At 38.7% G+C, this 25770-nt stretch overlaps 1 protein-coding gene across 1 annotated transcript; it reads left to right on the top strand.

Moving 5' to 3' along the window:
- OPRK1 (opioid receptor kappa 1) lies at positions 1-22226 on the top strand (the record flags this gene model as incomplete). The annotated part of the gene is made up of 3 exons (XM_081265687.1): positions 1-254; positions 15424-15776; positions 21458-22226. 3 exons carry the CDS (start codon positions 1-3, stop codon positions 21988-21990), a joined length of 1140 nt encoding a protein of 379 aa, XP_081121813.1. The 3' UTR covers positions 21991-22226.
- Positions 22227-25770: the final 3544 nt, after the last annotated feature.

Genomic DNA, 25770 nt, shown 5'->3' with positions numbered 1-25770 from the left:
ATGGAGACACCGGTCCAGATCTTCCGTGGGGAGCCAGGCCCCACCTGCGCCCCCAGCGCCTGCCTGCTCCCCAACAGCAGCGCTTGGTTCCCCGGCTGGGCCGAGTCAGGCAACGGCAGCGCCGGCTCCGAGGAAGCTCAGCAGGAGCCCGCGCACATCTCCCCCGCCATCCCCGTCATCATCACCGCGGTCTACTCGGTGGTGTTCGTCGTGGGCTTGGTGGGCAACTCGCTGGTAATGTTCGTGATCATCCGGTGAGCACCGGGGTCAGGGCGTGGTGGAGACAGGGCGAGGCAGGGAGGGAAGCAGCGGGATCCTGGAGCAGCCAGCCTGGTGGTGGGGGACTCCTCTGTGCAGGGTTCAGGAAATTCTGAGAGAGTGGCTTCTTGAAACAGACGAAGGATTTTTAGTGGGGGACTGCAGGCCTGAAGCGCCTCCAGGATTTAAGAGAGACCTACCCCGCTCCCCATCCCAGGGCGCCAAAACCCTCTGAAAACAGTGTGTGTGAAGGTACCAAGGTTCAGACTGTCTGGTCAATGTCTCTTGATCAAGAAGCCAGTTGGTTTTCGTGGCATTTTACCTGGTTGCCTGCTCCAGTTTGCAGCACTTTGTTTGCCCTTTAAATATTTCTTAAGATGAATTTCAGGCCCACTAAGTGCACTGAAGGCAATTCAGAATTTTCTGTGACTCATCAGACTGATGTTATGGCTTATGAAACAAACAAACAAACAAACAAACAAAATCTCATATTCTATTTAAGGTTATAATACTCCATATAGGAGCCTTTTTAGTACTAAAATGCTTCATATCTTTACACAATCAGTGACTGTTGTAAATTAGCCAACAAATATTCATCCTCTAAACTGTGGACTGTGGCGATATTTTTAAAATTGCTTTGCTGTTTCTTGCCCGATGATGAGATATTGAAGGTTCTTATTTTATTGCTCTTTTGTGGAATTTTGTTGATGTTAACTTCCAATAAAGTTCCAAATATCCACATATGTGCTAAATTTCTGGTAAGTAAACTGATTCTTAATTTTAAATAGACAGAAAAGGGAAAAGATGTACTTTGTTATGTATGCCTTTTGAGATATATGTGCTTCACTTTCTCGAGACAAAATGCTTAGGAAATACACCTTGGAGAGTGTATAAGAAAGCTTACATTCCTTCCTGTTGTCCCTAAAAATGGAGGAGGCAAGTTGCCCTGATTAAGGACATTGAAAGGATGAAGAACTAATTATTTCTTCTTCCTCCTCCTCTTCTTCTTCTCTTCTTCTTATTCCTATTCCCCTTCTCCTTCTTCTTTTCTTCACCTTCATGTTGACTTTAGTTTTGAGGCAGAGCCTTTAATTGTGAACTTTAAAAACAATATCTACAGTAGCATGAATCTTTCTACTGGAAAGTCACCATAATTAAATTTCCTCTTTATCTTTTTGGTGGGGAGGGAGCTTTGAAATGTCAGGTCTTTTATCTCCATCTATACTCAGAAGTTAAAAATCATCAGCTAAGCCTTTAAATACATATTATAAAGCTCACTTTATAGTTAGACTCTGTAGCATGCTACCCTTAGTTTCCACATTGCTTATCACATTTCACAGCAATTTCTATGTGATGAGTAAATAATATGAAAAAATATGTTAAAGACAAATCATTGGTCCAAGTCATTAGTAATTTCAGGACTGGTTTCCATTCAAAGAGAAAATTACACAAAAGAACAGACAACTGTATTCTACATTGTAATTAAAAATTTTAGGAGATCTTGGTATAGAGGTCCTTTTCTTTTTTGGTAATGAACCATTATACAAAAAGAGGACTCTGACAACCACATCTCCTCTGTTTCTACTCATCCCATATTAAGTGCTTAAGTGAAACAGGTACATCTTATTGTTACTCGAATGAGTACCTGAAATCTTGAGTTTGAAAAGAGCTTCCTAGCTGCTCTTCAATGTTTTAAATGGCTGTAGACTAGAATTAAAAAGAATGGAGAATCCTAAAGCAGCACTTAGATGCTCTGTGCAAAGATAGACATGTTGGGAGGAAGAAAGGAATTCTTGCAGATTACATAGGACTTTATTGGATAGACTTCCCAAAGATAGCCACTATTAAAATTTGTTAGATGGAGATAAATTCAGCTAAAAATATTTTAAAAAGTAGTTCACAGAACAATGTCATCCAGTCTCCTACCACATTCTCACTATTTAGAGGTTAAGTATGACAATAAATGAAAATGAAGTGTTACACTGCTACCCTGGAAAGCCAGGTATGACAGTTCACTTAAATTCATAGCCAAGAGGGTAAAAAAAAATGTTTTTAGAATTTGTTCATGCTGAGAGATGATTCAAGACTTGAAAAAATAAAACCTTTGAAGAAAAGGTGATGGGCTTGGGTTTACTTAGCTCAGGAGAAGAATAGGATGATGATTCAAGAGAGGGCAACGAGAAGGAGGTTTGATATGCTTTTCAGGACTGAGCCAAGTCAAGTGTGGAATCCACATGCCATTCTTCTAATGGAAATTGGGGGCTTGACCACTTTGCTTGAAAAGATGGAGGATCGCTTTTGAGAAAGACACTGCTTTAAAATATTATACATAGAAAAAGTTCCTAGTATAACTTAGTCTTAAAGAAAATCCTTTTAGAGGTGACAATTAGGTGCTTAAATGAAGGGCAGTTTATAGGTCTAGGATGGAAAGCTCCAACTTGGGGAAAAAAATCAGAACTGTGGAACTAGAGCTTTGGAAAACTAGAGCTTGATGACTATTTTTAGACCTACCTTACAGATAGTTTTTCCCACCTTGAGCACCTGGGAATGCTGCCCAGTATCTTCTGAAGATATTTAAAGTTTCAAGGTTCTCATCATTTATTGTGCACCAACAATCATGACCCACTAATATTAGGGCACATCAACATTTCACTGTGAACACCCTAAAATCCATGTACTCCGGCCTCTTCCCCTTGCCAGACTTTGGGAGCTGTGATTCTTGGATGTGCCCTTGGGTATGCTTCGCAAGTTCCTAGTGCCATGTCACACTTTAGTAAACACTCTTGTCTACCACACCTGTACCCTGGACCTTGGCAGGCAGCCCTACATCTGACATCTTAAACATCCAGTCTCCTACCTTTACCACAACTTTCCATGCTTAACAAATGTCTCCTGCATTAACAAGGATGATTAAAATTTAATAAATGCTTAATATGTGTCATATAGGAAAATCTATCTACTTCATGGGAATTATTTTATTTAATCTTAATAGCAATAGATATATTATTACAATGCCCATTTAACAAATTAGAAGACCAAAGCAAGGGCAGATTAAACAAACTAAGGTCACTCTTGTTTTTCTATGTCCCTATCCTATTTTCTAACATGAGCCAATTTCTTCTCCCATTTCCTATAAAAATGGAAGCCAGAATTAAATATGCACTGGTTTCCAAACTTTTCATCTGACTATATTCTCTTTTAACAGTTAATGAATGACCTTAACCAGTAGGTCACTGAGGGAGGAGAATTAAGTCTCTGTGGTCTCTTCTCCTGTGTATATTGATATCTACCCTCTCTACATTCTGTTCCATCTCAGGGGAAGAACTTCTTTATTTCTATACCAGTTCCTGTGTTTTGACCCTCATATCCTCTGGAGGCTTTGTTATCCAGTTATTTCCTTTTACTCTATCTGAAATCTCTTCCTGTCCACTGTCTCTTGTCCATTCAGCACATGAACATGCTCAATATCCACCAACCCTCCATTCTTCTGAGTTCCTCTAGCTAATGTCCTTTATCATCCTGTGCATTGCAGATAGGCAGACTTCTTGGAGGAATAATTTATCCTCTTGGTTTCATTGTCTTCCCCATTCCTCTTTTTCGTGGCTCCACTTGGTTGCTTTGCTTGAGACTCCTGTACCAAAGTTATGGCTTTATGTTTCAGAGGCTTGTTGGAGTTTGGCTGGTGCCTGACATCTATGGAGGTCTGGCATGCTTTGCCCAACCTTGGGTTTCTCTGAAAACCCTCATTCCTCAGTTTCCCCCTCATCTTCTGGGCTTCGCTTCACATATTCCTCTTCCTCTGATGTTTTTCCTAGGGTCTTCTCAGCTGTCTTATGTCCCCACTTGACATATTCTTTGTATTAGTCAAGGCTTAACCAGCTAAGCAGAACCAGTAGTGGACATGCATGCTAAGAGATGTCTTGCAAGGAATTGGGTTACATGGTTGTGGAGCTAGCTGGCTGGGCACATCCAAAATCCGTAAAGGACAGGCTTCAGAGAGCTGGAAAGGACAGGCTGATATCCACAAGTAGAATTTCTTCCCCAGCAAACCCCAATTCTGCTCATAAGGGTTATTTTCTGATATATCAAGCCCACTTAGATGACCTAGAATCATCTCCCTAAGGTCTAGAATGATCTCAGCTAATTATGTCCTTTAATCACTTGTAGAAAACACCTTCACAGCAACACTCAGATAGGTGTTTGAAGACCTAGTCACAGCCTGGTTGAGAGGATACAGCAGACTGTCCATCACACCCCCTTTCAATGGCTTGGTCCATTCTTGTGACTTTAACTGTCAGGTACATTCTGAAAAATCCTAAATCCAATCTCTGCCTCCCAGTTATCCATCCCTTCTGCAGACTCAACTAACTTTCTTTCTGGATGACTCTTTGAGAATGCACTATTCAAAGCCCCAGACAAGGCCAGTGTTCAACAGGGAGCATCAAATGGTGAATTATGCAGACACAGCATTGCACATTGGTGTTTTTTTTTTTTTTTTTTTTTTTAAAGAGAGAGTGAGAGAGGAGAGAGAGAGAGAATTTTTAGTATTTATTTTTTTTTTTAGTTCTCGGCAGACACAACATCTTTGTTGGTATGTGGTGCTGAGGATCGAACCTGGGCCGCACGCATGCGAGGCGAGCGTGCTACCGCTTGAGCCACATCCCCAGCCCCCACATTGGTGTTTTTGTTAATACTTTTCTACATGTGGTTTGGGGAACATTATCTAAGATGGGCTATGGTGACATAGCCTACCCTGGTCTGCAAGGACTGAACTTACCAAGTGCCACAAATTGGGTGGCTTAAATAGCCGAAAGTCATTGTCTCAGTTTTGGAATGCCAAAGTCTAAGGTCAAGGTATCCACTGGGGTGGCCTTCTCTGAGTTCTGCTTTTTTTCTTATAGATATCTAAATTCTCCCTGTATCCTAATATGGTCTCTCCTTGTATCCAAATCTCCACTTTTTATAAAAGCAACAATAATATCAGATTAGGACATACCCAGATGTCCTCATTTGACCTTATTTACTTCTTTGGAGGCCCTGTCTCTGAAGTATTGGTGACTAGGACATTAACATAGTAATTTGAGGAGGACACAGCTCAACCCAAACACAACCCCTTCTCCCTCTATTCTCCTTAAGAGAACACTCTTCTCAAGCTTCAAATTCCATAATGTTATGTTTATTTTTGTTTAATTTAGAGGAAAGCTATGAATAAACAAGGAAATTTTTACTTAAAAAAGCAGGATCAGAAAATTCTTTAATTATTGGTCATAAGTTTTGCCTTTTCCTTTTCTCATTAGTTCTCACTAATTAGTTGCTAGAGTTCAGTCCTCCTGACCTTGCCCTGGGAGTAGAAGTCTTATGCCTCCTTCTCCTTCAGCCTTAGCACATTGAAATTTCTCTACAGGGGTGCCTTTATAAGGGACTCAGAGGAAAAGCAAACCAAAAAAGACTATGGAAATTGTTACACTTGCTAAACTCAAATTTCTTCTCCAAAGGCAACAAGCAACCCAAGTTTTCTGGGTGTGGAGCTTGATCTTCATGAAGGCACCTATTTTCTTGCTCATAATTGGAGGAAAGAGCATTTTTCCCTCCGCTGTTGAGTAGAAGTTCCATGCTTCTCTCTCCTAGGTTCTGTGGCATGTTCTACTCACTCAGGGCACTGCTGGGCCAGTCTGGTCCCTTGGTAACTGTATCAAGAGCTGGAGTTGTATGTAAAGGAATAGGGTAGCCCAGAGTGTCTGTCACAGTGCCTGCCTCTTTTCGTCCCCCTCCTTGAAATACTTATTGTCATCACTGCAGTGGTGTGTATATAAGTCTCTCACAGGCTCACAAGTGTCACCATAGCCCACCTTAGATAATGTTCCCCCAAACCACATGGAGAGAGGTATTAACAAAAACACCAAGGTGCAATGCTGTGCCTGCATAATTCACCATTTGATGCTCCCTGTTGAACACTGGCCTTGCCTGGGGCTTTGAATAGTGCATTCTCATTTTTCCTAAATCCTGTTTTGGAATCAGCGTTATACATTTCCTTTGATGCAAACGTCATAGAAATAACTTCAGGAATTAAAAGCCTATCTTTCACTTCTCAAGGAAATTTGTACCTTTTGGACAGCCTCTCAAAAAAGAGAATCAGTTTCATTGCAATTGCTTATATGGATTAGCTAAAATTATTTTCCTACCCTTGGGGTGTGTGATTGCAGAAGAAGTCCAAAACCTGGTGTAACCATTTCAAGGGTCAGAGATCAAGCAAGTGTAAGGAGGAAGGGAGGGAGGGGATTTAGGGGGAGGGAAGGAAGGAAATTCATTTGGAGACCTGGTATAAGCTCTTAAAACTTTAACAAACTCAAAAAAATTTTGTAGCCTCAAAAATTACTTCTCAATTCTATTGGCTTTACAGTTTTTTCTGGTGTCTGCCTAACTCTTCATTTTGAGAGGGGTTTATTTTTCTTTGGAAGAGAAGAGTTCCTCCTTTCATTCCAGATTAACTTTTGGATGAACTCAATTATTGTCCCAGGAGGCTCTGAGCCCTGTATGGCTACAGGACAGATGCCTTTCTAAAGTTTGGCTCATGTGATTTTAGTGGTACAAGTAATATAGACTTAGAACTGGGTTAATAAGAGAAAGTTTCAGAATAACATTTCTTTATTCCTCAGTGGAAAAATCAAACAGTAGTTCCCTCCTCTTGTTTTAGAGGGAATTCCAGTTTATGTCTTAGATAAGAAGAACTTATGTAAGAAGAATAGATTTTAGGAATGGGATAATATTTTAGAAGGCTTGTGGGTTATTATTTGTTTGATGTTTGCTGTACTGGTTAAGCAAATTGGAATTTAAATGAAATATAAGGAAAACATGATGAAATGAGAGATTCCAAAGAAACTAGTCAGAAGCTGGAGGGGGAGGCCTTAAGTTTAGGCATGACTGGAGTTAGGAGCATGTAGAGATCAGGTACCACAATAGGCATGATTTTCTTAGCTCCTATTGAACATTAGCTCATTTAAATTAACAACAAACCTATGAAATAAGGATTGTTAGAGCTTTTTTATTTTTATTTTCCCAGATGGGACATAAAACTGCAGAGTTTCAAGTATCTGTCTGAGGGCCCATGATTGCTCAATGACCAATCTAATATCTGAGCCCAGGGTCTGTCTAACTCTAAATCTCTCTCTTCTTTCTGCCTTACTGTGTTGCTTCCTACCCAGGGAAGGAGCAACTTCATCTGACAGAGGGCATAGCAGGAAGGGTAATCACGGGGCCTCTCTACTAGTTCACACTCTAAGACTTGACCCTATCTGGATCAGATTCATATGTAAAGATATGGAGTGGAATTAAAAAATATCCACATACCTCTAGGCACTAAGTAGCTTTGCACTAGGAAACAACATGCTAATTCATAATTTTAACTTTCTTCTGGGAGCTGGCAGACATGATAACTTTCACACTGCATGCACAACTGGGTGCACTCAAATATTTGTCCTGGGAGTTGAAAAGGTGCACCATGACACCACTGTAACTAGTGAGACAGAGGCATGAGCTGTTCCTGGGGCACTGGGTAGTCCTGTGAAATTCCTACTTGGACAGTCCCTGTATTTCCTGGCTACTGCCCTTCAGGGGCAGACTGCCAGGGTTCAGTGCAGCTGCACACCTGGGATCCTGGCTGTGCATTGCTACTGTGTGCAACTGCAGTACAACGGCTCAGGAACTCAGGTTCCTTTGGAATTCTGCTCAAGACTTTTGCTCTATGCATGTGAAGGAGTAATGCAGGGTAACTGTAAGGGTCGGAATCCTATGTGAATATGACTCTTTTAGGATATTACAGACTGAGGAGATATCAGTAAAATCATTGGAGAAACAATGACTGAATTTCCTTTCTTTTTAAAAAATAAGTAAACCACTGCCCTTTTGTAAACAAACACAATTCCACTAGCAAGTAATCCAGGAGGATATTTAGCAAACTAATGTTATTGAGACAAACCAAAGCTATCTGGAGAATTAGTGAAACAAAAACATGCCTGGTAAAGTCTCTTTTTAAATGTGAGAAGTCACATCAGGACCATAATTAGTATTCCTGATCATTTTATTTTCACTGAAATTTTTAGAATGACTTCTCTAAAAAGTAGTGTTAGGTACACAGCAAAATTGATTGGGAAATATAGATTTCTCATATACTACCTGCCCCTCACAAGCATAGCCTCCCCCATTATCAATATTGACACCAGAATGGGACATTGGTTATAACTGATGAACCTATATTGGCAAAGCATTATCACCCAGAGCTCATAGTTTACATTAAGGTTCATTCCCACCAAAAGCTTTTTGAGATCTAATTGGCAAATAAAAATTGTATGTATCCAAGATGTACAAGGTGATGGTTTGTGCTGTAGTTTAGATCATGATGTCCCATGCATTGAAGGCTTGGTCACAATTATGTGGTGATGTTAGAAGGTGGTGGAGTCTTTAGGTGGTGTGGCTAAGTGGGAGGTTAGTGTCCTTGAAAAGGATATTGGGACTCTGGCTTTTCCTGTCTCTCCTTCTCTGCAATCTCTCTCTCATATCTATCTACTTCTCTCTCTCTCTCTCTCTCTCTCTCTCTCTCTCTCTCTCTCTCTCTCCAAACAAAGTGAAATCACCTCCATTGCCACATGCTCCCACCATGACATATCATTGGCCACAGACACCCCCCACCAAAATAAATGGGCCAAATAACCAGAATCCTCTAAAACTGTGAGCAAAAATAAATCTTCTTTACAAGTTGATTATCTCAGGCAATTTTTTATTATGAAAGAAACCTAACACAATTGAAATGCATATACATTGTGAAATATATCATGTGTTAACATGATAGTGTTAACACATCCATCACCACACACCATTTTGTGCATGTATATGGGTTTGTGTGCTAGGCAAGGAAACTTAAGACTTACTCTCTTAACCAATTTCAAGTATTCAATACAGTATTAATAACTATTGTCTGAACATTAGATCCCCAGAATTTATTCCTCTTATAACTGAAGGTTTTTGCCTTGTCATCAACATCTCCCCGCCTTCCCTCAAACTTTCTGATCATTTTAAACACAAAATCTGGAATGCTATGTATCTGGAAAACATGCCTGGTAAAGTGAATAACCATGTTTGTTGGAAATGCAGAGGATACCCAAAGCTTGTCTCTTACCATGCTGGTCTCCTGCTGTCAGCTAAAAAGGACTGCATTTCCCCGGTGCTGCAGAACTTTCCTCTTACTCAGAGTGGTTACTCATTGTTGGGATACAGCTGCCAGCTCTCGTGGGTTAGTTTGATCACAATCTTCTTTTTAACCAAACAACATTGCAAGTGTATCTCATGGATATTTAGATATTTTGGTATGTTAAAAAAAATCTACTCAGAAAAATGGCCACTAATCTTTAATTTTTTTTTTCTTTTTTATCACATTGGTACTAAGGTTTGACTTCCCACTGTCTCACTAGTTTATAGTTTCAGACAAGTCACCTACTTCAGCCCCTTGGGGGGCTGTCTCTTTGCCCCCCAAATGGGTATGATTGGCTTTCCATGTACCAAACAGGCCTGTCATATTTAGTTTTATAAGTAATCTAGAGATGATTTAAAGTAGATCAAGGAGGTGCTCAGGTTATATGTAAATATGGCACCAATTTATATCAGGACTTGAGCATCCATGGATTTTGATGTCTTTATGGGTCCTAGAACCAATCTCCCATAGAAACCCATGAACAACTAGACCACCTAAGGAAAACCTCAAATACCATAACATATGAGAAAGTGTTTTGTCCATATAGGGTCAGTATGCTAATGTTTTATAATCATATTATCCTCTGGAGCATGCCCTGTTTTCTCATGTTAAATATCTTCCACGCCCATGATGCAGATTTGGCCACACTTATCAGAATGCTTTCCAATCGATAGCTGCAAGAAGTGGCAGAGTTCAGAGGATTACCTTGTTTCTTTGATAAAACACCTGACCCCTTAGGAATCTTTGTCATAAGATGGTCCTGAGTTCCTATATTTATTACATGTGGATTCTAAGAATCCTTGAGAAACATGGAGAATACTTGCTAAGATTTTTTTTTTCTCAGACTTTTCCTTTCCCCAAAAAAGTAGGGTCAATGGCATCAAACAAAATTGCGCTATGGGTTGTTAGGGCTCTGGCAGGTAATTTAATAGCAGCAATAGCAGCAGCAGCAGCACTGTGCTGGGGACAGTGTCATCTGGCACCCACTGCACAACTGTCAAGGACCAGCCCACTGCTAAGTAATTTTCTGTGTGTGCTGTTTGATCATCACGACAACTTTGCCAAATAAAAAGAAGTTTCTGAAATAGTGTCTGTGACATAAGAAATAATAAATGTTAAAATGATTTTTGTCCTTTGGAGTTCAAGGTCTTCTGGGACCTAATATACTATTCCCATCCAGTCACAAGCCACCCCCCCACCCCCAATCCTCAGCAGCATCCCTGAACCCGGAAATCCCTTTTCTCACCCATTCTTAAAGGAGACACTAGCTTCTCTATCCAAATCTTTCTCAAAGTTGAAGGTCCTGCCACATCCTCTCTTCTTTCAAATATGCCCTGATTTCACTGATCTCTCTTTTCTTTCTTTAGTGCAGATGATAATTTGAATTTATATATAATTTGGGTTTGAATGTTGATTTTATTTTTCAGTTATCCTCAAATGATAACATGTTGCTGTCTGTGGGGTAGGCACTGAAAGAACATGTTGAGAAAATGAAGGGATGAAGACAGAGGAGGGGATGTGAATATAAATGGAGAGAGACGAGAGGGTGTGTGTAAGGAAACATGGGGCACGTTGGAGGTAAAGGCTAAAAATAACAGGAATCAATAAAGCTGAATGTGTGCTGGTGATCAGTCATCAAGATTAAAGGCTTATTGTGCTATTGTTGTGAAGGTGAAATAGAGTTCCTGATTAAAAAAGCATCATTGAAATTACAAAACAAAAACCAAGCTCATGCAATAGACAGCAAAGGAGGCCAATGATTCACTAATCATCTCTTCCTCCTGTGTGTTGCCGGACCATAGCAAGCAAATGGAAAAGGACAGGAAGCCCTCATGACTGAGTCATAAGGACAGAGATCCTCCTTCTGGCCCCTGTGTCTAGCGTGGCAAGTGTCACGTCTCCTAGGAACTCTGCCTGATGACCTTTGTTCCTGACACATCAGCAGATAACTTTGGTCCTCTTACCATCACACAAGGGCCTATGGATGTCACGTTAGAAGCTACTACCCCATTCTCTATAAAGAGAACACACTAAGATGTCCTGGGGGAGCATTTCACCTCTCTGAAACACTCTTCCCCTGAGGTTCACACTTCCCCGCTCCCAGGTTGACCCCTTTTCCTGACCTGCCCCTTGCACCTCATCCTGTGCATTGTACTTTGATTTGTAACATTCTCAAGTTTAGTGAGGACAGCCCCCAGACTTTGCTCTTTTAGTGCCATATGCTCCTGCGGTGTGTATGCTTAAAAAGTGCAGCCACTTGCTGCCAACCCACCTCCAGTTTTTCCACACAAGCCAAAGCTTCCCACCCAGATGGTGCCATTTTACTTGAAATGCTTGAGAAATTTTGTAAAGCAACATGGATGAAATAGAAAATAATGTCATCTCCTATCAGAGCCACAAAGCTACCTTTTTTTTCACCAGTGAATATACAGTGAATGACATATAGTCAGAACCGACTCATGTTTTGTGTTTAACTATAAACCTGAGGGCTCACTTGGATTGTCTCTGGGGGTAAAGGTCTACTTTTAGATTCACATGTTCACAGGATTCAGTCCCAGGTAGTCCCTAAGAGATCATCAGCAAGTATTGATTGAACACATAGTTTATTCATCACTTTTAGTTATACCTGGGATTTCTCCTCTTCCAGTGATGTAGGTTTATAAGCATGTGTCTTTAGAACCCTGGAAGTGAGGTTTTGCCCTGACATCTGATACCCCTTCCAGTTCCTCCCACTGAGGTCCCACCTCTCATGACAAAGCACCTGACTTACCTGTGGGGAACTCTTCGGATCCATGAGGGAAAAGTCATACATCTCAAATGCCAACTAGAAGAGAATTTGTTGTGAGAATCAAGTAAGACACATGAAAGTCAAGATACTGCACTCAATTATAAAGTACTGGAGATTGATGGGTTTGAATTTCTGCTATGCCTTTTATAACTCTGAGAATTCTATTTATTTATTTATTTGGTACCAGCGAATGAACTCAAGGGTACTTAACTGCTGAGCCACATCCTCACCCTTTTTTATTTTGAAATGGATCTCACTAGGTTGATTACAGCCTTGCTAAGCTACTGAGTCTGGCCTTGAATCTGTGATCCTCCTGCTTCAGCCTTCTGAGCTGCTGGGATGACAGGTGTGTGCCACTATACCCAGCTAACCATGAGAATATTTGAGGAAATTCTGTGATTGTTAGTTGCCTAACCTATAGAACAGGGATATGAACATCTACCATATGGAGTTACTATGAGGACTAAATGAAATAAAGTCTGTGGACTGTATGAACAGTGCCTGACACAGGGAGCTTTTTGAAATGAGTGGTTATTATGCTTGTTGTCCATGCTCATATTTCTCATTCTAAGACTGGATGACAGGATTTGAATTCTGTATAAGGTCAATTTTTATGCAGTTCTAGACAGTTTTATTTTATGTATGATTCTGTCAGTTTTTCTCCAGTGTATCGGGTCTCAGTCTTCACTTTTACTCCTATCTTTTATATTCACACTGAATTGGGTAAATCTGATTGTGAGCATTACCTATAACTACAGTCCTCTGTTTTCTGTGCTAACTGGTGGCCTCCAACCACATGGATGAGTTTGAGAACAAAAACTAAATTAGACATGTTCTTTGGATCAGATGCATTTCATTGATTATTTCTGGAACTCTATGGGATAAACATTATATTTTTCTATTTTATAATTGGAGAAACTGAGGCTCAAGGTGGACAGTGAGCCCCTCCTATAGTTTGGATCTTGAATGTCTCCAAAAGTCCATCTGTTAAAGGTTTGATCTTCAGGGTGGTACTACTGGGAGGGTAGTGGAGCCTGTAAGAGGTGGGACCTAGTAGGAGGATTGGTCATTGGTGGTGTGCTCTCAAAAAGGACTGCCGGTTCCCAGCCCACTCATTGTACTGGTGGTGAGGTGAGCAGTTTGCTCTGCCATGTCCTCCTGCCATGATGCACTGCCTTGCTGCAGACCTAGAGCAAGAGGTCGGCCAGTTATGAACTGCAGTCTCTGTGAGCCAAAATAAGCCTTTTCCCTTTACAAATTGATTACTTCAGTTATTCGTTATAGGGAAGAAACACTAAACACTAACATGATCCTCTAAAATCTACATATTGTTGGAAGGAAAAATAAAGACTTGAACCCAGGTTTCCCTAACGTTATAAAGCAAGGACTGGTAGTCTAACTTCATAAGAAAGTGGGAAATATAAGGGTCACAAAATCTGAGAGTAGGCACCAAAGGTATTGCCTGTTGGAATCTTGGTCAGTAGCAGGAATTTGGTGGTGGGGGTGGGAGAAAGTTGAAAGAGTACAAGATAGGTGTATAAGCTATATTTTTTTCAAACATAGAATCACATTTTTAAAATTTATTTATTATTTATTTATTTTCGCATTACAATTCTTAATAGAATCACATTTTTAAGAAGACAATATCTGAGAAAATCACATTTCAGTCTTCCCCATTAGAAACTTTTGGCTCTGAGTAGAAATACTTGCTTGATACACAAAACATATTTTTAAATAGAGTACTTATTTTCTAGATTAAATCACTCTTTTAGTAACAGAACATTGAAATGGACACCAACCCAGCCTTTACAATGCTTTTCCATCCAACTATGAGTGTATCCACTTCCTAACACGATGAGAAGGGAGAAGGGGATTGGATGGGGAACGTGGGCATGACTCTGGGGGTGAAGTGTGATCCTATGAGTCAAGCCATCGGCTGCCCTTATCTCATGAACTGCCAGTTAGGTTTTATTGTCCCTATTTATCAGGAACTAAAACTCAGCAAGTCACATAGTGAGTTCAGACTCAGAACAGTAGTACTTCACGTTAGACTATTCTGCCACTAAGGGAAGCCAGGGTTGCTCTCTCACTGAATTTTAAAAGATGTTTCTCATGTGGAAATTTATATATATAGAAGGGGGCCCAGATGAATTAACTGTGAGAAGGTCTACGACATCTGAGGTGTGTAGAAAGCAATGGTTTTACCTCTTGGTCTCTTAATGCTGTATGGATTTTGGAAGAAGCATTCTCCAAGCAAAATAAGCAAAGTTCAGTTTTAAGTGAAAATGGAATTGCTCTAAACTTTTGTTATAATATAAATAATTTGGACTTAAAGGCAATCTTTAAGACCTATGTTGAAAATTACTGTCTCCTTCATTTAAAGATGAGACAAGTATGTGTTGTAAAAAAAAAAGTCTGTTGAGATTGGAGTAGAGATGGATTTATTTCTCCTCTGTTACAGAAGTGCTGTGATATGTGTAAGAGAACTCAGCCCAATTTATTTATAAAATACACTTAAAATGACAAGCTACTGACATGCTGAAAAACAAAAACCAACAAATATAATTTTGTTTTAGACTTTGCAATTGGACATTTATAAGAATCAAAAACCATTTTTTCATGTTCAAAAGATAGGATAATTACAATGATTAATTTCTTAAAAATAACTTTGAGGAGAAATGTTTTATCTTTGTTTTACCTAAGGAAGGGAAAAGGATAAAGTGTTTAACATGCTAAAAGTCAAACACCTCTGTCGAATTAGAATTAATTGTCAGTCACAAAATAAAGACCTTTACTAAGTGCAATTCTGTTGAAAAGATCTACGTATTCATCTATTTATCTACCCATGCTACCTTCATTATCTTTTTTTTATTAAATATTTTAAATAATTATTATTATTAAAATATTTTTTAGAAAAACCTCTAAAATAAAAAACTCAATAAACTCAGAGATCTCTGCCCAGTTTTCAACTACTCTGACTGTCTGGAATACTCCTTCTAGATTTACAAAATGATATTTAAAGAATAAGTAAATAAATAGGCAAAATTAATAACCCAAAGCAGTCACAAGCACATTCACCTTATGACTTTGACTTAAAAGATGGAGAAAAATGCTATTGCCTCTTGTCTTCTAGATACACAAAGATGAAGACAGCGACCAACATCTATATATTTAACCTGGCTTTGGCGGATGCTTTAGTTACTACCACCATGCCCTTCCAGAGCACTGTCTATCTCATGAATTCTTGGCCATTTGGGGATGTGCTGTGCAAGATAGTCATTTCCATTGACTACTACAACATGTTTACCAGCATATTCACTCTGACCATGATGAGTGTGGACCGCTACATAGCTGTGTGCCATCCTGTGAAGGCTTTGGATTTCCGCACACCCTTGAAGGCAAAGATCATCAATATCTGTATTTGGCTCCTGTCATCTTCTGTTGGCATATCTGCAATAGTCCTTGGAGGTACCAAAGTCAGGGAAGGTAAGAATCATCATTTTAATTCCATTTATTAAAAAAAATAACTTCTAATCATACAAATTTTTAATTTGGGAGCAAGTAGGGCACATATCTAGTGGCACATATAAAAGTAAAAAAAATGAAAATATAATGTCTGATTTTATAAAATCATTCTGTGTTCCTTTCCACCTCTAAATGCAGAATGGGATATCAACATTACCAAGACACAGATACCCACCATCTCCTATTCTGGAAATGCTTATCAGAATCTGGATGGGTGGAATGAAGCAAAAATCTACAGGCTTGTGGATTCTGAAAATATAATCTGGCAACTCCATGACACGCTGCTCTTTCCTTTTTTTTTCTCTCCCTAACAAGAAACTGAATCATTAGAGACATATGCTAGATCTCTTCACCTTTATCCTTCAGTGTTAATCTCCACATCATTGTGACAGCTTCATTGGCTGTAGGCCATTCAAAAATCGAGTCCACAGATGGATAGTAGTTACAGATGAGCACAACCATTCAGTTTGGACATATTAGTTCTTGCCCCATGCAAACAGGATAACTGATGTTTTCCCTGTATTTCTGGGCTGTATTTTAGAATACCTTAGGGACTTTAGAATATACTGCCACCCAAGTCCTGCCTCCAAGGTTTAATTGACCTCTAAATCTGGTTGTCAAGATTTTTAATATCTCCTAGGTGACTCTGACCTGAGCCAAGGTGAGAACTACTGTTTTTGGAATAATTTTGCTTTACTAGTAAAAGACAAAGCTATGGAAAATATCTTTGGTTTTAATAGAAATTTGCTGAGCAGAAGGCAGCAGAACAAATCACTTTGAACTTTATAAATGCTATTTAATGTTTCCAGCAAGTGTCTGAATGATCCAGTTTATTAGGGAGGTTTGTGATACCTGTGATTACAGATTATCGAATATGTACAGCAAAGACTTTCCAATAATAGTAAAAAGATAGGTGCTAAAATAATTGTCGCTTATCTTTCATGCACAGTTTGTCTTTGGTTTTAGTCAGTTTTTTTTTTTAAAGAGCAGTTTTAGGTTCACAGCAAAATCGCATGGAAAGTACAGAGTTCCCACTTACACCCTGTCCCTCACACAGGCACAGCCTCCTCCATCATTAACATCCCCACAAGTCCAGAGCTCAAGTTAGGTTCATTCTTGGTGTTGTATCCTGTATGGGTTTGATACATTATAATGACATGTATCCATTGTTTTTAAACAAAGCATGTTTTTTTTTCCTCTAAAACTATAAAATGAATTTCCAGCTCAACCACAGCCAATGAGTGATAAGCTACATGGCAAATTTTAAGAAATGCCTAACTTTCTCTATTAGAGAAGCTTTTAAAAATATGATTAATCACACACAGGATTTTGTTTTTTCTTGCCTACGGCAAATGGAAATAAATTACAAGAAAGTCTTCTGACACTGAGGTGTTTGTATATCAAAACTCCAATTTAAGAGCAGATGCTGCTGTTAAACTAGGAGAGTGAGAAGAATGGCCTAAATAATAAAAGAAGATAGATGATTTTCCCAGGGAAAATAAATAAACAATTTTTATATTTCATGTTACACTTGTAGACTTATCCGCTGTATTCCTTCTAATCTCTGTCGGAAAATGACATCCTAGAAGAAATGGATTTCAATTAGGCTTTTGAAAGAGGAAATGAAGATAGATGCGGTTTTTTCCAGGAAGGAGATGTTGTAGATAAATGTGTGCAGATGCAATGGAAGAAAAGATACACCAATGTCAGCAGAGATTAATTTGTGCAGCATAAAAAAGAAAAATGGGAGAAAAATTAAAGTAGTCTTATAGGAGGGTTCTGTTCTTCCTTTTTTTTTTAAAAAAATTCAAAAATAGATTTTGTTGATGTGATGAAAGACCGCCCCATTTTCTGCATTCATTTTGGAGCATTGTAGTGCATGCATGTTAGGACTCTTAAGGGCAGTCCAGATACGCTCTCTGTACTGGATCAGGGCTGACTGACATTGGTGGTTCATAGTCTCATGTTTGTAGAGAAGGTTCACTGAAAGGGAATCAGTCATCAATCGCATTGGAATGCATACACCTGGACAAACACTGGCTCAGCTAATGCCTCAGAGTTTACAGTATTACTTTTTTGGTAAGAGTACAGATTCTGGAAAAATCTGCCTGGAATTGGATCCTGATTTCACCATTTACAGGCATTGTCCCTGTGGAACTGTCACTTAGATTTTTGTGCCTCAGTTTTCTCATTTGCAAAATAAGGTTAACAGCAGAGCTTACCTGTTCAGGTATTTTTCAGATCTACTGAGTAGATGCATGGAAAGCTGGCAAAGTGGTCCCCAGTGTGAAGTAAGTACTTGATAGATATCAGCATTGTCATCCAACAGAGTGGCCTTTCATAGGTCCAGGCTTATTGCTTATGTTTATCCACCTTTGTCAGGATATTCATTCAATACTGAGGGCTCTTTTATATAGCAACATTTTCACTCTATAAACATAGAGTGATATTCTACATCTGATATTCTACATATTTTAGGTGCATATATTATATACTTTGAGAATTCATACTGTTATTATGATAGCTAAGTATTAGTATAAAAACTGCAAGCATAAATAGCATCGTTATTAACCAAAAAGAATACACACAACAAAATCTTCAGTTTGGCTATAAAATCTAACTCTGTAATTATGGAAGCCATAAGATGTTGGAACATGTGTCAGTAGAAGCTGAGACCCTCTGATATTAATATAAAAGAAAAAGACTGCTTTAATTTTTTGATTCATGCATAATAACTGTACATTCTTATGAGATACAATGTGATGCTTTAATACCTGTATACTCTGTGGAATGATCAAAATGGCATATCCATTACCTTAAACATTCATCATTTCTATGTGGTAAGAAAATAGCTCTTGCTATTTTGAACATGCATTATTGTTCACTATAGCCAACCCACTGTGCACTAGAACACCAGGACTTGTTCCTTTGTCTACTTGTAACTTTGTACTTGACCAGCCTGTCCCTAGCCCATGACTCCCCACTCTTCCCACCTTCTGGTAACCACTTTTCTGCTCTCAATTTCTAGGAGATCAGTTTTTCTAGATTCCACATACGTGGAGTTATGCATTATCTGAGGAAAGACTACTTTCGGAACTGAGGAAATTGTAAAGACAACCTGAAAATGCATAGTTTTTCTGGAAACTGAATTTTTAATGAAAATGGGGGATTTGGACTAGAATTTCTTGATGAGTACCTCTTCTTGATGGTATAAATTCCAGTTCATTGATATTTCTGGGTGATATTTCCAACTCTTATCATCAATACTTATTTCCTACACTGCTGTAAAATTGGCTATTGTTGATTATTTCACCTGTTTATCAAATAGTTATTGAATTCCTCCTCCATGCAAGATGGTTAAATGATCATTCCGAATCATACAATAGCCCTTATATTGCTTTGCTTGACTTAGACAGGTGACTCTGGCATACTCACTACTATAAATCATATGTATTTTCTTTTTTTTTAAGAGAGAGTGAGGGGAGAGAGAGAGAGAGAATTTTTTTTTATATTTATTTTTTAGTTATCGGCGGACACAACATCTTTGTTTGTATGTGGTGCTGAGGATCGAACCCGGGCCGCGCTGCATGCCAGACGGGCGTGCTACTGCTTGAGCCACATCCCCAGCCCATCATATGTATTTTCAAGGTTTTGATATTCACATGGAATATAATTGTTTATTTATTTTAAAACGTATTCTCTATGCATTATGTCTTCCAGGCATCACCCTTTGCTAAGGGTTGAACATTGGCTAGGTTCCTACCCTAAGGTTCTTACATTCTACATTGAGAGAAAAATATTAGGAAACATAACACATAATTATGGATTAAAAAAACTTTTGTCTAGGAAATAGAGTGAGTACAATACGTATGGTAATTTGTAAGGGAAGGACTGAGAGAGACTTCTACCGAACTGCCTCTGAGGTGACATTTAAACTGAGAACAAACATGAGAAAGAGATAATGCAGAATGCAAAAGTTAAGCAGGAAATATGCCCCCCCCCAAATGTATATTTTGACCTTCAAGGAAACCATTACCAGATTCAAGAGAAAAATAAAAATCTATAGTAGGATATTTATATTAAATTGACATTTAAAAAATATTATCCACCAAAAGTTTAATAGATATTTTTCTTTCTATAACAGTGATGGTAAATTAAAAAGACAATATTTTAAATAATTTCCTATAGAAGTTAAAGAAAAAACTGAAATGATTCCTTGTTAGTTTCTGATAGTCTTCATAGAAATAGTACTTTGGAAATGACTTTTTAGGGAATCAAAATGACCACTTACTCTGGGAGCTTTCATTTACTACTTAAAGTTCAAAGATTTTTATGAGAGCCATCTTTATTGGTGTCCAAAGTGATTCCATATTTTGTATTTTACAGTACGTCTACTTGAAATTCTAATAAGAGACATTTAGTTTTGGTAAAGCCTATTTGATTAAGATCACCACAAATTATTTTTGAACCCATTTATAATGTAGCAGTTTTATTAAAATATATTTGTTGTGCTATTTTTTAAACATTTTTTCCTTCTAAATAAAATATTTTTAAACAAAAATGACACTGACAGTTCTGCTCATGACTTCTTCATCTGTGAGGGAGGACAGTGCAAAGTGAAATCCACTTGTTGTGTGTTTCCTGACTGCTCAGGGGCAGAAGGAGGTGGGGCTGTCTGGCCTTGGGGAATGGGAAGTCTGGGGGATGTGTAAGTGGACCGCCCCACCCCATGAAAATAATTTAAAAACTACTGATCCTGGGTCTTTTTTAATATTAGGGTCACTCCAAGGGAATTCAATCTAGCAAAGAGAAGCAGAGCAAATTAAGCCATTTTCTAAGCATATGTGTACACAACACACACACACACACATATGCACACACACATGCACACACACTTGTTTTATCCGAGTTACATAGTAATGGTAAAAATGAAAAATGTGCCTAATTTATTTAAAGTTCCCTTGATAATGATGATGATTCTATTTGTATTTCTTTGTTTCCTATTAATCTCCTTCTTTTTGTTTTTCTTATTCTCCTCCCCAAATTTATTAATGTTTCAGCAACACCCTTAATCATAATGAGCATGCTTGGTTCCCTTAAATCACAATTCCTGGGTCATCAGGTAGACAAATTTCTCCATCAGTTTTTATGGATCCACATAAAGTGGTGGATGTTTTTCAGATAAGTTGGTATTTGTTAATTCAATGGCTAGATTTGAAATCTTCAGTCATTTATTACAAATAGACATTAGCTTTAATTGCCAGAGCCTTAGGTCTGGGAGAACTGCTAATACACAGAGATTTGAATAAGTGCCAATGCTGTAAACTAACAATATAGCTCTCTTGAAAGCCAGCAATGCCAAACCGACTTTCACAGCTGGATAAGTCATACTGCTAGCTAACCTTATTTATTCTGTTAAGCATCGTGTACCAATAAATGGCTGTTTTCCAGCTTCTCGGTTTTATGCACAATGATAGAATGGTTACTATAATATGGCATTTATTCCTCATTTGCTTGAGGTAACATCATCTCACTGTCTTTGGTCCTTTAAATCAACGGTATTCAGATGCACATTTAAAACATTTTATTGCAGGCAACACTAACAATAGGCTTCTCTTTGCGGTTCTGGTTGTCTCCTCTAGATGTGGATGTCATCGAGTGCTCCTTGCAGTTCCCAGATGATGACTACTCCTGGTGGGACCTCTTCATGAAGATCTGCGTTTTCGTCTTTGCCTTTGTGATCCCCGTCCTCATAATCATTGTCTGCTACACCCTGATGATTCTGCGCCTGAAGAGTGTCCGACTCCTTTCCGGCTCCCGAGAGAAAGACCGAAACCTGCGCCGGATCACCAGGCTTGTCCTGGTGGTGGTGGCGGTCTTCATCATCTGTTGGACCCCCATTCACATTTTTATCCTTGTGGAGGCTCTGGGTAGCACATCCCACAGCACAGCCGCCCTCTCCAGCTATTACTTTTGCATTGCCTTGGGTTACACCAACAGCAGCCTGAACCCCATTCTCTATGCCTTTCTTGATGAAAACTTCAAGAGGTGCTTTAGAGACTTCTGCTTTCCCATCAGGATGAGGATGGAGCGTCAGAGCACGAGCAGAGTTAGGAATACAGTCCAGGATCCCACTTACATGAGGGATGTGGAGGGGATGAATAAGCCAGTATGACTAGTCGTGGAGATGTCTTCCTACGGTTCTCCAGGAAGAGAAGAGTTCAACGATCTAGGATTTACCCAGATTACGACTGCAGTCTGAGAGGAGAAGATGGGTTTTTTATAAACATTTAGAAATTTCATGGTCTGAAGGTGCAGGCTGCATGAGAAACCCAGTCAGTGGAAATATCCAAGGCTGTAGGGATGGAGGATGAAGGGTCCAAGGCACAAATGCAACTCTTCTCTACAGCAGGCAAGCAAGGCTGATTCCCAGTTCCTTTGATGAACAAAGAAATAGGACTTTTTCTTCCGGTTTCCTAAATTTAGTTCAATCCCCATTTGCTGTGGCCTTTCTATGCAATGTGGCTTCAAAGCTCTATTTAGGAAAAAAATAAATAAAAAGAAAAAAATTTACCCCAAACATTAGCTTCAGAACTGAGTAGCATCCAATTCAGATGTTCAACATGGACAGCAACAATCTAAAAAGAGAATGAGAACCATTTTCAGTGCCTAGCTAACTTTCTGCTGGGTAGACCCGTATTCATGTAGCTCTATGGAAAAAATTCCACCAAAGTAGGAATTGGACCCACAAATGAGGCATCTGATAATCACATATGACAGAACATTGTCTTGACATTTAAGAATTTATTTCAAACATGCAAAATGTGGTTTTCTGTTAACATAGACTAATATCTTGAAAACTACAGTTGCTGACTTTTGTTTTGTTTTAGCATGCTATTCAGATAAATAATATTCTGATAAAGCATGCATTGATATAAAAAACATAAAGTGGCTTAAATGCCACTAGAAGTGTATATGATTTCGTCTGTAAATAATAGTCTATGTTGAAACAAGAAATGGGCTTCCTTTTCAGCCAGGACATTCCCCAGGAGCACACTAATGATATCCCTTGCATTATTAAGAGTTGATACTGACACATTTTTGCTGCAACATAAACTAGTCTCTGGAAGTCAGTCATGAGGGATTTCTTTCAGACTCCTGAACACCATTTAGTCCTTTAGCTATGCTCGTAACACATGTGTTAACAAATTCCCCAAACTTTAACTCACTCCCAGGTTGTAAACCTTGGCAGGATCTATTGTATTTGTGGAATCTCTTTGTGGATATAGAGGTATCACTAGATTCTCTCTATTCATGGAAGGTAAGGTGTTTTGATTATGTGCATCTCAAGGTATTATTTGTGGCTTTCATCAGGGAGTAAAATTGTTCCTAAATGTGTGCTGAACAGGGACATTATGTCACTCAGGGTTCCTGGACATAAGTTGCATGGTGTTCTGTGAAGGGCATGCCTGCTGAGGATAATGCCATAAGCAGTGTATTTAGGATAATTTTGCTAAAACTTCCAAATGACATATAAATTCTCTCTTTCTCCCTGGAACTTATGGTTTCAGAGGTAATGGCTTTTTCTGTAATTTGCCTGGAGAGAAGAAAGGGATAATTTAGAAATGACACCCATCTTGAAACCTGTATCTTATTAGGGCAGTACCTTTTGGAATTTACTAGGAGAATTTAATGTGTCGCCCCGTATAACTGTAGGTTATTACTACATTTAGACTTTTGTTCACTTTATGCTTTCTCTCTAGCATATATTCCCCTTCCTTCTGGAAACCTACCCTTGCTAAAGGTTTCACCTGCGGCTTTATAGTTGTAGTTTGATCATGTTTGTGTCCATTCTAGATCTGAGCTCCGATGGTATAAGGCAACGTGGAAGATATTTTTCCTAATGAAAATGAAGAGAGGTTTTGAACATTTCTGAAATTGTATTGAAAACTCCTAGGTGCTCCTGTATCCTTGAAACTGGATGTAGATGATTAAATATTGATTGATGTGAACACAGTATTTAAAAATCCTGGCTACCATACATTGCTTAGGATGTCTATAGAGAGAGGAGTTCCAGGAACAAAGTCTACCGAAAGAAGAAACAGGAAGACCTTTTTAAATGAAACAGCTAAACCCAGTAGATTTTCTTGGTGGATTCTCACCCAGAATGAAAGTATAAAAGAGATATAATTTGAGGATGAAATTATGGTAAAGTTCTCTTTAAATTAGCACACCACATGTTCCCCAAGTGTGCATTGTCATTACTGAAGTTGGAATCTTTCTCTGATAATCCTGCATCTCTTCATGTGTAAGTTGAAGCCCCAGGAGGAAGATAAGTAGCTTCTGGATTATTGTTAACACTGACTTCCTCAAACTGAAGGAAGAGAAGGAAGATGCAAATGTCATTTTAGGGTACTGCTTTAAAGGAATGATAAAGTGAATTACATAGGGTAGGAAAAGTACCCCTTCTATAAATGTGTTTCTTTGTCCAAAGCATGTCTGTTTGCAGGTATGTGTGAGTGTCAGTGTGTGGGCTGCTATCCTTTCCTCTTTCCAGACAAAGCGTTTATCCAAACCTCACTGCCTCTCAGATATCTCCTGATGTTCCTGTTCTCCCACCTCAGCAAGGAGGGCACTCCCGCTGTGTCTCTGGCCTTGACATTGACTATCCGTGTGAACTCTTTCTTCCTGTGCTTAAAACAACTTTGGGAAGACAGGATGTAGTGAGGGGTCAGAGAAAATGCAGAGAGATGAACCAGCTACGCAGGAGGCAGCAGTGAGGAGGAAACTTACAACTCTAGCTGGGACGAAAGTGGAAAACACTCTTAGTGCCCCTGGTCTGCTTATGAACCTAGGATCATCCTCTATGTAAAGAGTTTAGGGTCAGGGCTTACCACTAAAAACGAAGTACAGTTTGAAAATACTTTTTGGGAAGAAATCAAGAAATTTTCACAGACAACTTAAGAAAAATGGTTCCATTTTGTGATATATTACATTATTGAGAAATAAACTTTTATTAACTTGCATCAGACCATTTATAGATGTTTCATCTACTACTGGGACCCAGATGAATAACTGGAATAAAAGGAACACATTGACTGGTTTTAAATGAGAGCATTGTAAGGAAAATTGTGGCAAGGTTATACGTCCGCTCAAAGAGATTTCTTTTCTAAGCAAGAGTTGTTTGGATGATTCAGCATAAATAGGAAAATCCCATCCAAAAAGAGCATAAACTACTTGTGCCAAGATGATTTTCTTCTCTGAAAGAAAAGTATATTCATACATTCATCACTATAAGGTATATTATTTATATATAACACTTTTAGAAGGTGATAATTATGCATTGTATATATGATTGTGTGCCTTGCAATAAAACCAAAATCATACCTGCTTAAAGTCACAATAGTCTATTACTTAATAAATCATTTATACTTCAATGACTTTAGTGATACTGTAAATCATCAAGAACAATGTTGTGTTTCTCAAAACTATAAATGTTGTGTTAGTTTCCGTTCACAACAGACTGTGGGTGATTAATGGAATGGAACAAAACATGTAGTATTCTAAACTATGACCTTAAATTCCCAGACCTGGGCTGGGGTTGTGGCTCAGTGGTAGAGCGCTTGCCTAACACACATGAATCACTGGGTTCGATCCTCAGCACCACATTAAAATAAATAAATCAAATAAAGGTATTGTGCCCATCTACAACTAAAAAACAAATATTTAAAAAAATATTCCCAAACTTATGGAATCACTTAGGAAATTCACCTCTCATAGTAACGCTGTCAGGATACAAGAACTGATGTTAAATACTGATCTCCAAATGAAAATCAGCTTCTTCAGTGTGAAAACCATGCAAACTTCAAAATTAAGCTGTCTTACCAAAATCAAACTCAACCTACAAACACATTTAGCCATCTGCCCTGGGGTTGCTATAACCACACCATTGCCA

Source organism: Spermophilus citellus (genome assembly GCF_964194105.1).
Source record: "Spermophilus citellus genome assembly, chromosome: 14".
NCBI classification, from domain to species: Eukaryota; Metazoa; Chordata; class Mammalia; order Rodentia; family Sciuridae; genus Spermophilus; species Spermophilus citellus.
The sequence above is the reverse complement of the archived record's forward strand: the minus strand, read 5'-3'. Positions and strand labels throughout refer to the sequence as shown.